This window comes from Haplochromis burtoni, unplaced genomic scaffold (genome assembly GCF_018398535.1).
Source record: "Haplochromis burtoni strain Fernald_Lab_line unplaced genomic scaffold, NCSU_Asbu1 Contig_819, whole genome shotgun sequence".
NCBI lineage: Eukaryota > Metazoa > Chordata > Actinopteri > Cichliformes > Cichlidae > Haplochromis > Haplochromis burtoni.
Window position 1 is genome coordinate 84430 of NW_024583180.1, and position 12861 is coordinate 97290.

Below are 12861 nucleotides of genomic sequence, written 5' to 3' on the forward strand. Positions count from 1 at the left end.
TGTGTGTGTGTGTGTGTGTGTGTGTGTGTGTGTGTGTGTGTGTGTGTGTGTGTGTGTGTGTGTGTGTGTGTGTGAGTGGAATGCAGTCTGTAAATAAACTGTAAGCCACACACTCATACTGACATTCCCGCCTCTGCTGCACATTACAGCTAATGGGCTAATGTTAGCATGTTAGCATCGTCACTGTCAGTCAGGCCTGTGGGAGGCCCCTGCAGAGCCTTTGGTTCCACCTTTAAAAACCAGTGAAACCATCAAGAACTCATCTGCTCGTCTTAAACTGAGCAACAGTCAACCTTCAGAAACGTTCGACCCTCAAACAAAATGTTGTCCTTTAGAAACACCTTTCTTTGGCTAACAATATAAAAATACAGAATCGAATCATCACCAGTGATGAATTCACCGCCAACAATCTCATAAAATCTTTTTCTTATTCTTTGAAATCAAGAATTCAGAACTGACGAACTGTGAAACCTACACAGGACGAATGAAATGAAAGCTCTCATCATTCGGTCCCTCCAAACCAGCCCTTTAACGCCCTTTAGATCGTCTTCAATCCTTTGTTGGACTACCTGGCTCATCCTTCAACAGTCAAAACATTAGGAACGCTTTCTGGAACCCCATTGGATAATCTCAAAGCCCCACCTGAGCTTTGGCTCACCTTTACAAACTCTCATTATTATCTGTACTCATGAAAAATTCTAGAACTCATTAAAAACCCTTTAATATGTAACCAAGTCACCTCTTTAAACTGTCCACGGTTCTATTAGAAGATTATAAACTGTACAAATGACACAAACATCCTGAGAGATTCACATCCCTCTTTGAATGTTGAGGTGACAGAGGTGGGCATGAAAATCCCCGTGAATAACGAGACAGCAGGACCGACAAAGACCTGAAACAGGAAACGAAGAAGAAGAGCGATGAAGACGTGAGGCTGCTCTGAGGTCACGGTGCTGAGAGCTGACGTCCACTAGATGGAGCAGTTCCATCTGCATTCGGGGTGACGGAGCACCAGCCTCCGCTCACCTGCCCATCACGTCCTCGCCACACAGAAACACACCAGGAGCTCATTTAAAGCGAGTCAGAGTTCAAAGGTCAGCAAAGATCAAACCAGCAGCCTGGACACGTCTGTCGTGGCGTGTTCACCCTGAACACGTCGGCTTCCCGCAGCAGACTGAAATCAGGGTCTGTGTGAGGATGATGGCGGCTTCATCGTCAGAGGGCATTCCCCCAAACTCAGACACGCTTCATAACTCTGAATGACTCTGAACAGATGAGGTCATGCGATGGTCGGCAGATGACATCACTCCCTCGTACTTTTCCAGCTGCTGTGGTTGTTTTGGTTGCTGTTTTTCGTGCCCGGGGGCGAGGTGTATCAGCGTGCTGCTGGCGGTGCGGCAGGTTCGTGACTCACAGCTGGTTGGAGTTATTTAAAGAAGCAGCGGCGCAGACACGTCCGTGCACGCTCCACACGCTGCAGAGGCTTTGTTAGGCCGCTCGGCGAGCGCTGAGCTCACACAGGCATGAGCTGGACGGCCTTTACAAAAACATGAACACATCGACTCACACTTACCCCGCAGTGATGATGTCACAGCAGCGCGGGGAGAATCCCAGACGTCTGATTAGCTTCGGTGTGTAACGCCGCGTCGTCCCTGCTTCCTCTACAGTCACAGCTGACTCTGCTCTCTGGTTTCTGCAGCCACGAGGTGGAGGGAAGGGGGTGCAGAGGTGGTGTAATGGGAAATAGCTACAGCACAACTCCTGCTGTAGAGTTCTGATTGTTACACTGGTGTTAATACATCTTTAAAACTACTCAGATCCCTTTGGTTCACCTGTTAAACAAAGCGTCCATGTTAGGGACTTCCTGTCCGCCCTGCGGAAACCTTCCTGCCCTGTCACAGTCTTTAGCTTCTCAGGGTTAAAGTTAGGTTTTATTTCAGCCACACGCTAAAAACTGCAAAGTTTCAGGAGCTTCGGGATATTTGGGCATTAAAGACTTTTGGATGAGAGAGATTAACTGAACCTAAACCATCCATCAACTGCTCATCAGCTGGAGCCCATTACAGCTGCCGCGGGGCATGAAGGGCACACCCTGGACCTCTATCACAACAGTTTAAGAACTCTAAACCACCAAAACACAACCAGCTCTCAGGAAACCGGCCCAGGGTTGTGTCTCGGTGACATGAACCAAACCCAGGCCTTTGGTAGATGAGACGAGATCTGACTGAAGACTTTAAAAAGGTTCTTCAGTTAATGTGAGCTCGTCATTGTTTGCTCTCCTGATGCCGCTCAGAGCTTTGATGTCTCAGTGAAAGAAACGTGATGACAAACTGTGCTGATCACCATCCTGTTTGTGCTGTTTCCAAGTAAGACACAGTGATGATGATGATGATGACGCAAACAGTTTGTCAAGCAAACCAGCAGCTTCATGGGAACATGTACTAAACCTGGAACTGATTAGGATGGATCTGGGAAGGAAAGGAAAGGAAAGGAAAGGAAAGGAAAGGAAAGGAAGCAAACATGAGAATTCGTCAGTTTCTGGTATTGGCAGCTCAAGCATCGGCACCAGCCTTTAAATAGACCTTAATAACCTGAACCTGCTCAGACCTTTGAAACACGTGGCACTAATCCTCTACCCCACCCCTTTAATTTCTCCCAAAATGACTTTGAAACCTTCCATCGAGATGGGATCCCACAAATGTCATGTCGAATCTCTCTGTGGCACTGCAGAGAAACCCCCAAACCTCTTTGAGACTCTCTTGTTAAAATCTAACAGCTAGAATCCCCCGAGATTAGAGCCCTGTTACGTTTGTGCTGGACTGGCACCATACCCAGTTGAAAACCCTTCTTTATTTTCTGAGGCGACTGAAATTAAATCTGAGACTCGTTTGCTCCTGAAACTCGGCTACAAATCAGCAGCTTTTTCAAATCCCTGGTGAAAGGTCCAGCAGGACCGTCCAAGAACCTATTAGCTGCTATCAAAATCACATCAGAAACTCAGGTTTATGCTAGAACGCGGGACACAGCATCTTGGGGGCGATCGTGGCTCAAGAGTTGGGAGTTCGCCTTGTAATCGGAAGGTTGCCGGTTCGAGCCCCGGCTTGGTCAGTCTCGGTCGTTGTGTCCTTGGGTAAGACACTTCACCCGTTGCCTACTGGTGGTGTCCGGCAGCCAGGGTGGGTGTGGCTACAATGTAGCTGCCATCACCAGTGTCTGGATGACTGGTTGTGTAAAGCGCTATACAAATACAGGCCATTTACCAACACCTCAAAAAACACCTCGAGGCACCAGAACATCACTAGAACTTCGAACCCCTGGGGTTCCTGAAGAAACCGTTTAGATAGAAACCATGAAACACGTTGGTGGTTATTTCTCTGTGACGGCGTCCTCAGATCACCTCCGTCACAGCAGCAGAATCAGAGACTGCTTTCATCCGTGTCCTTCAAACTTTCCACTTTGGGTTTGTCAGCGTCCCCCCCCCACCCCCCCATCCCACCCGCTGACTGAAACTTTAGGTTTGTTCGTTTTTCTTCATCACTGAGGCTCTTCTGTCACGCCTGCAGACCTCCACCACTGTCAGCCGATGGCGGGGCACGTGAAGCCCACCGCCTCTTGGTTACTGTGCCCGTATCTGTGCCTTTAGGGTAAAGGAATCTCCGCCGCTTTGCCCGCTGCTTTGCCCGCCGCGGGCCGAGACGGCACAGTCATGAACCGTGATGCCATGTTGACTGTAGCTGCAGAGTGTCAGACAGACTGATAGACAGTCAAACGGGTAACAGATGGACAGGAGTCATAGCACAAACCCACTTCATCCAAGAATTTTCCCCTCGACATGCAACTCATTCACAGCCGACCGTGGGAGGAGGGGAGGGAGGGAGGGATAAAGGAATACCAGCTTTGCTCCATTAACAGCCAAACAGAGGGAGGGAGGGGGGAGGGAGGAGGGAGAAGGTAAAAGTTAGAGTGGTATGAGTCACAGAGGAGGATGGGAGGAGACTGGAGTGAAGGAGAGAGAGGGAGGGAAGGAGGGAGATATAATTATGGTGGGAGGCTGCCAGGGCGAGCGAGAGGAGAGAGAAGCAGAGGGAGGGAAAGAAAGACGAGCGAGAGAGAGAGAGTCCAGCCCACTCCGCTAAAACCATTCAACTGGTGAGCGAGGGAAGGCATTCACCACAGAGAGAGAGAGAACGAGGTAAAGGAGAGCGAGGAACTCCCGTCTTAACTTAGTCCAACTGCCTCTCTGACACACACAGACACACACAGACACACACAGACACACACAGACACACACAGACACACACTCTGTGCGGCGACTTCACCCCGGGAACCAGGATCCTCCTGCAGACTTCATCATCCATTCATCACATCTGAGACTTTTTCTCCTTTTTCTTGTTTTCTTGTTTTTCTTTCTTTCTTTCTTGTGACGCCTCCACATTTTTCAGCCATCTGTCCCTGACAAAAAAGACACGGATTACTCATTTTCTCTGCCGGCGTTGTGTGTTTTTCTCTTTTTGTGTCTGGTTTCTTTACAGCTTTTTTTCCTCCGTTTCACAGGTGGACTGTGAGCTGAGCTCAACTTTGCAGCTTCCAAACTTCTGAGAGAGAACGCGAGAGAGCGAGCAGAGGAGGAGGAAGGTGAATCTCAAACACTCTTCTTCTTCATCCAGGACTCAGTTTTTCTTCACTTTTCTACCAAACTCGACTCTTCTTCGTCTCCTCGGCTCTGTTTGAGCACCCGGCAGCATCACTGAATCTCCTGCCGTCATGTCGCTGTTGCCCTTGCTCAGCTGGACCCTCCTGCTCCTGGTCCAGGTGCAGAGCAGCGTTTCCGCCTCGGACCCGGCGGGGCCCGGGCTCCAGCCGCTTTCCCTGACCGTCCACCCTCACCACCAGCCGGACGCTGGCTCCCACTGCCCCTCCTGCGCCCTGGCCAGGATGCGGAGGAACGAAGGGGTCACAGCGGGGGATGGCATGGCGAGGGGGCACGAGCAAGATGAAGATGAGGCGGCTCAGCAAGACGTGGTGGAGGCGGTGAAGAGGCACATCCTCAACATGCTGCACCTCCAGGCCCGACCCAACATCACCCGGCCCGTGCCGCGCGCCGCGCTCCTCAACGCCCTGCGCAAGCTCCACGTGGGGCGAGTGGCAGAGGACGGCAGCGTGCAGATCGAGGGGGAGGAGGAGGTGAGAGGGAGGGGAAGCCGAGGAAGAGGAGGAGGGGCAGCAGCACCATCGGTGGCGGGAGCTCGGGCGGGAGACGACGGCGATGTTCAGGAGACGACGGAGATCATCACCTTCGCCGAGCCCGGTGAGTGTGACATCAACACGAGACAGGAAGTGTGTGTGTGTGTGTGTGTGTGTGATTGTGTGTGTTGTGTGTGTGTTTGTGTGTGTGTGTGGGTGTGTGTGTGTGTTATCTGCTTAATTCCACCTGTGTACTCACTCAGTCAAACACCTCCACTCCCCTACAACACACACACTCACTCGCACACACACGCACACACACACACACAACGCACACACACACACACACACACACACACACAAAAACACTCCACACACACACACACACACTCACTCGCACACACACTCTCTGTAATCACCTCCTGCTGTTGTCAGAGAATACCTCATTATGTACTTACAGTCAGAGCTTCGTGTGTCACTGCCTGTGTGTGTGTGTGTGTCTGTGTGTATGTCGTGTGTGAGTGTCGTGTGTTGTGTGTGAGTGAATGAGTGAGTGAGTGTGTGTGTGTGTGTTGTGTGTGTGTGTGTGTGTGTGTTGTGTGCTGAGTGGTAAGGGTGTGTGAATGGTTTCTGACAGACAGTAGCAACAAAGAGCAGGAGACAGTGTGTGTGCATGGGGGGGGTTCAGGTGTTAACTCTGTTCTTCCTCTGCGCGTCACCTTTGACCTTCAGACCTGCTGCAGGTCCCGCTTTGCCTGCTCTCGTCGCGGCGCTCGCTGGCGTCTCCAGGTTTCGGGGAAAGCCTGGTGACTCCAGTGTTCTTCCTGCTTCCTGTGTGTTTCCGTGTTTCCAGGTTGATTCTGGTCACTCTGAACTCTCTCAGGTCGGCCACAGAGGTGGGGTTTATAGATGTAGAAGCAAATCTGAAGCCCTCGATCGGCTCACCTGTCAGTCGAGCGGTGTGGGCGGGACTGTGACGTGTTCTTCCTCCTCTGGAGTTTCTGTAGGCGAGAGTCTGGAACAGCAGATGGAAAAGAATTTTATGAAGTGGATCTGTGCAAACAGGCGGAGAGGAGCAGCTTTTATTGAAAGGAAAACACGGAGTTTGATCTCGTTCGTAGAGTTTGAAACAGCAATCACGATCAGCTCTCAGACAGCTCCACGTCGCCGGCGTTTCAAGAGTTAAAATTCATTTTTTTTTTTTTTTTTTTTTTTTTTGTTGTGTTGGTGCCTGCCGAAACCTTTGCTGTGCTCAGAGTCTCAGGAAGACGCCGCCTGCAGCACACTTAACCCTCATTATACATTACAGCCACATTTCAGAGCTCTGTGCACCATGATTCTCCTCAGGCTCAGATTTATGGCCCCTCGGCCGTCGCTACGCTCCTGCTGGCAGCGACTGAAGGCAGCGTTCAAGGCAAATCAACGGCCTTGTTGAAATCTCACAGCACTGAGGACGCTAATTCAGATTACAGGCAGAAAACAGAAAACGCTCAGTGTGAACTTCATTCACAAAAGAAATCACCCCACAAACCGGCCGGGCGTCCATTTAAAGTAAGAGCAGTTTTCCCTTCATGCTCTGAATCATTAAATGTACCTCAGCAGTCTGCTCTTAATATTTTAGCACCAGTTTGCAGCCACGTTAGCACATGTGTCAGCCAGCAGGGGGCAGAATGACTGCATAAGCTCTCTTTGTTTGTTTGCATCCATTGAATGAATCAAAGTTAGTGTCTGCTGGTTTCTTACCTGTGTGCTGCTGGAAACACTGAGCCGATGCAGTGACGCTGGTTTCTACACGTGTACTGATTTTCTGTTTTACACTCACACGTCTTTATTCTGAGTCATACTGAAGTCGTGTTTCAGTGCTACAGAGTGAAGCTGTGGAAGTGCCTGCAAACGTGCATTCTTCAGGTTTACGTTTTCTTTACCTCTTCATGTCAGACAGAGAATATTTCCAGTTAAATAAAAGCTCACAGCTCTCACCATGCCGGCGTGTCGAGCACTTTCAGTACTGTTAATGGTTCTCAGTCATCCAGGTCATCGTAGTCAAAGGAGCTTGGAAAGAAAAGCGTCTGGACTTCTTTAAGTTGCTTGAAGACGTTTCACCTCTCATCCGAGAAGCTTCTTCAGTTCTAAGGTCAAATGGTGGAGAGTCCCAGATTTAAACCTAGTGGGAGTTCCCCCCACAGAGGGACAAAAGGACCCCCTGATGATCCTCTACCTAATCAGCCTGAGCACAAGGAGTGTGAACGGGTGGATACCCATCCGCCCTGATGGGCGCTGTGCTCATTTGACGTTTTAGCTTTTTACTTGTAAAGTTCCAGAGTTTGGATCAAAACAAAGCAGGAGACCCGCCCATCCATCCACCCCACCTCCACCCCCTCTGTGATAACACTGGTTCTTCCATCATTATTTTCCCACAGACACTGTGGGTGTGTGTTTTGCACAGGAAGTCTCAGAACTTTGTGCCATTACCATATTGGCCCAAACAAAGGATGAGGCTTATCATACGATGAAATGTGCCCGGTTTTCCAACCGGTCTTAGCGGTCGCTGAGCAGTTTGGGTGAAACTCGAGTCTGTGGAGCCACCACCAGTGAAAACACTCCCAGAATTCACTTTGGGAACATGTACATGTTAAATAAAACATGCATCATGGTTGACTCCAGCCCATCCAGTACCAATCCTTGGATGACTGTTCCAGTCTTGTGTGTGCAACCTTATTTTAAGCCTCGAGGACACCGTCAGCAGACGCTTCCCCCTGATCTGATAAACCCTTGTTGTTTTTCTAAGATGTTACTTGATCCGCCATGAGAATACTTTTCACCCTGCCAGTCTTGTGCTTTGTCAGGACTAAGTGAGGCATTCAGGGACCTCGGTAATTATTTTGGGCGACGGAGATGGCAAGCAGAGAAGCAGAGGGACAACTGGATTCTTGGCGGAGACCAAGTGTCAACCTCCGTTTAGCAGCTCAGACACAATATCCATCTGTCCGGCCTTCTCCTTCCATAAGCCCGCTCTGTTTGTCTTCCCCCCTCTTCTCCCCACACACAGAGGACAATTAGGCTAATTGAACTTAATTGAACACATCATTAGCGACATTCCTCAATCCACTTTCGCCTCCCCCTCTCGCTCTCTGCTGCCCCCTCTAACCTCCATCTAGCCTTCGCCACTGTGGCAGACAGAATAAACCGGTCATTGTTGGTCTATTCTGGTGGCCGCCTCTGTCTGGGGATTCAAACTAGCATCCGTGAGATGAGCTCAGGTTCAGGTTCAGTGACCTGCAACAACTGAGAGGAAGCAGTGAATAGAAGCGGCTGATAGGACAAAAACATCTGTAAGATATGAAAATAAACTACAATTAGCGTGTTTCCTTTCTCTGTTTTCCTTTCTCTCACTCCCATTTTTCTCTTCCCGCTGCTCCTCGTTTGATCTCGATCCTTCTCTCTCATCTTTTCTTGGCAATAATTCTTTTTTTCCGTCTTCTTCTTTTTCTGTTTATCCATTCTTTGTGTTATTTTCAATCCATCTTTTCATCTTCTCCACCTCTGCTCCTCATCTTTCCTCCCTGTCCATCAAGGTCTTAGCGTGACGCAGCTTTACCGTGTTAATGGCGTGTTTACAGCCACGAGGCCGCCGCTGGTCTGAGGCCATTGTCGCCTCATCTTTGGCTGCTTTGATGTGTGTCTGAGATGCTGTGTGTCTGCAGAGATGCATCACTCTGTAGTAAACAGGTCCAGACTAGCCGTGCAAAGACACTCAAATGAGTGAAGAAACCCAGAAGATGCTCCAGACCCGTATCCACAATTATTGATCAGAAACCATCAACTTCCCACCATCCACAAGGCCAGCGTTGAGCTGGTGGATGGCTAGGGTGAGGACTTTCGGGACACCAACATTGAAAACCTCTCAACTGTGACACAAATAGGTGACACGCTCTGATCTTCAGTATCAGACTAAAGAAACTCAGCCCTGATCTCAACCATTAATCAACCTTAGACCAATCATAGACCAGATATAGAGTACCCAACCAGCTACAGACCAGCTACAGACCAGCTAAAAGCTATAGAGTAACCATAGACCAGCTACAGACCAGCTATAGAGTAACCATAGACCAGCTACAGACCAGCTATAGAGTAACCATAGACCAGCTACAGACCAGCTATAGAGTAACCATAGACCAGCTACAGACCAGCTATAGAGTAACCATAGACCAGCTACAGACCAGCTATAGAGTAACCATAGACCAGCTACAGACCAGCTATAGAGTAACCATAGACCAGCTACAGACCAGCATAGAGCAGCTACAGACCAGCTATAGAGTAACCATAGACCAGCTACAGACCAGCTAAAGACCAGCGATAGAGTAACCATAGATAGCTAAGACCAGCATAGAGTAACCATAGATCAGCTACAGACCAGCTATAGAGTAACCATAGACAGCTACAGACCAGCTATAGAGTAACCATAGACCAGCTACAGACCAGCTATAGAGTAACCATAGACCAGCTACAGACCAGCTATAGAGTAACCATAGACCAGCTACAGCACCAGACAGCTATAGAGTAACCATAGACTCAGCTACAGACCAGCTATAGAGTAACCATAGACCAGCTACAGACCAGCTATAGAGTAACCATAGACCAGCTACAGACCAGCTACAGACCAGCTATAGAGTAACCATAATAGCTACAGACCAGCATAGAGTAACCATAGATCAGCTACAGACCAGCTATAGAGTAACCATGAAGCACACAGCTACAGACCAGCTATAGAGTAACCATAGATCAGCTACAGACCAGCTATAGAGTAACCATAGATCAGCTACAGACCAGCTATAGAGTAACCATAGACCAGCTACAGACCAGCTATAGAGTAACCATAGACTCAGCTACAGACCAGCTATAGAGTAACACAGACCAGCTATAGAGTAACCATAGACCAGCTACAGACCAGCTATAGAGTAACCATAGATCAGCTACAGACCAGCTATAGAGTAACCATAGACTCAGCTACAGACCAGCTATAGAGTAACCATAGATCAGCTACAGACCAGCTATAGAGTAACCATAGATCAGCTACAGACCAGCTATAGATAACCACAGACCAGCTATAGAACTAGATCAGCTATAGAGTAACCATAGATCAGCTACAGACCAGCTATAGAGTAACCATAGATCCAGCTAAGTAAGACCAGCTATAGAGTAACCATAGATCAGCTACAGACCAGCTATAGAGTAACCATAGACCAGCTACAGACCAGCTATAGAGTAACCATAGATCAGCTACAGACCAGCTATAGAGTAACCATAGACCAGCTATAGAGTAACCATAGATCAGCTACAGACCAGCTATAGAGTAACCATAGATCAGCTACAGACCAGCTATAGAGTAACCATAGACCAGCTATAGAGTAACCATAGATCAGCTACAGACCAGCTATAGAGTAACCATAGATCAGCTACAGACCAGCTATAGAGTAACCAAGACCAGCTATAGAGTAACCATAGATCAGCTACAGACCAGCTATAGAGTAACCACAGACCAGCTATAGAGTAACCATAGATCAGCTACAGACCAGCTATAGAGTAACCATAGGGACGGATCTAGCAAAGTTTAGCCAGGGGGGCCGATAGGGCATTAACAGGGAAAAGGGGGCACAAAGACATACTTTTCTTTCTTATTCTCATTTAAAATGTCTAGCTTTTAATAAATAATTATCTGAATTACACCCAAAGTTTTAATTCTGATGTAAAATGAATAGAAGTCACATTACTGTATATAGTAACTGTTAAGTCTAATATATATAGAATTAGTATTTTTCTTGTAAAATGAATGAGTCATTACTTATATATGTAACTATTAAGTCTATATATACCCTAGTAAGCTATAGTACTTTTTCCTTTGGGAAGGTACCATCTGTGCAGTCTGCAAGTTCTGTTGAAGAAAGATGTTGAATCTATTTAATTATTCTTGAAAAATAATTGATTTCTGTGCATTTTTTTTCACACTGCATCAAATTAAGGTTGATTACGTCGATTAAGCATCATGAGGTGGAGCGTGAGGGGTGGTTCCCTATTTTTTATTTATTTATTTTTGTTGTTGCTGGGAGTTGGAACCCTATTAGTTAGGTTGCTTAATATTTATGCTAAGTACTCTTTAAAATACCAGAATAGGGAGGATGGTGCAGGTTTAAGTTTATTAGATTGATCAGTATTGCTGAACTATGAAATATTTTTTTTGCATACAGGTATAACAGAATAGCTTTAGTGTAGTTGTTGTTTTAAACTTGAGTATGAACTTATACAAAATGCAGCAAGATATTTAAAAAACAGTTTTGTTGATTAAAAAACACTATATCGGATTCATATCGGTATCGGCAGATATCCAAATTTATGATATCGGTATCGGTATCGGACATAAAAAAGTGGTATCGTGCCATCTCTATACAAGATCTCTGTTATCTTGTTGTCCAGGTTCTGGTCGACTTTGTTTGCTAAACAAAAGCAAAGCCACTGAAATTACAGCTCTGCCTTCACAGACTTTCATCAGTGGTCAGAACAGGAAGAACTAGTCCAGATATGTGCTTTAGATACTTGGAAACCCTGAAAACTGGCCACTAGATTTGAAGTAAGCAGATCAGCTGACTGGTTTCCAGCGTAGGCCGTGTTTATTCTGGGTCTCTGATCCCAGGTGTGGCTGTGTTTAGAAGACAGTGAGTTCAGCATGAGAGTGAGACTTCTCCTCGTTGTCCTCTCTCTGCTGTGTGGCTCCATTGGGAGGAATTGGAGAGTTTAGGCAGAGAGGGAGGACCGGGGGAGGAATGAGTGGGAAAGAGAGGAGGAATCTGTGCGAGCCTCGGCATTTGTCCCCGGATGAACCGCACAGAGAAACAATCGGGTTTATATTTACCACATCAGAGGCTCAGAGTGACACTGGCAGCACTGGGAGGCTCCCAGTGTGGCTCAGAGCAGGAGCGCTCTTAAATGTTGTTCATGTGTTGTGACGTTAAAGGGAAGTTGTTACCTTAACAATTGAGATAAGACTTTTCCTGCAGAGATAAAGAGACAGGCAGATAAAAACCAGCTTCTTCTGCGTGACTGGTTTCATTCGTCTTGAGTCCAGGAAAAGTTTGAGCTGTCAATTTATCCCGTGTGGAAACTGAGAGCATCAGCTGAATCTGCTCTCAGCATTAATGAGCTTTCTGTTGAAGACACCAGGATAACTCACCTTTGCCCTTTGAAGGCACACAGATATCTGTTGGTTAAAGCTCAGTAACGTCCGAGTAACGACATCTTTAAAGGTCGTCTGTGTGCGACCTGTCAGCTGACACTGAGCAGATTCGTCCTGCTCCAGTGTTCCTCTGAAATGAAAGGTTTGGATCGATGTTTTCACACGGACACGCCCAGCTGCTGTGCATCCGTCAGCTCGTCTGATGGTGGATGACGTTAGAGCTGAGAAGAAGCAGCAGGACTCTGGCGGGTTTGAAGCTGTCTGCATGTTGGTGTTGCAGTCGACGGTCACGTCAGACGGCGGCGTTTTCTGTAAGCGGCGCTGTGCTAGAGTCTCGCTGGCGTTTGTCTGTCAGACCGGGCTGCTTATCTGCTCTCGGTATATAATAAACTGGCCTGGGAACCCAGACTGACAGGCAGGCTCAGCCACAGGACAGCACATCTCTCTCC

At 47.8% G+C, this 12861-nt stretch overlaps 1 protein-coding gene across 1 annotated transcript in view; it reads left to right on the forward strand.

The window, feature by feature from the left end:
* The first annotated feature begins 4065 nt into the window (after positions 1-4065).
* Positions 4066-12861, forward strand: part of inhbaa (inhibin subunit beta Aa) — a 23546-nt gene continuing 14750 nt past the window's right edge. The window contains exons 1-2 of the mRNA XM_014330762.2: positions 4066-4192; positions 4555-5308. Of these exons, the coding sequence (XP_014186248.1) occupies positions 4765-5308 (544 nt within the window). The 5' untranslated portion in view covers positions 4066-4192; positions 4555-4764. The remainder of the gene's footprint in view (positions 4193-4554; positions 5309-12861) is intronic.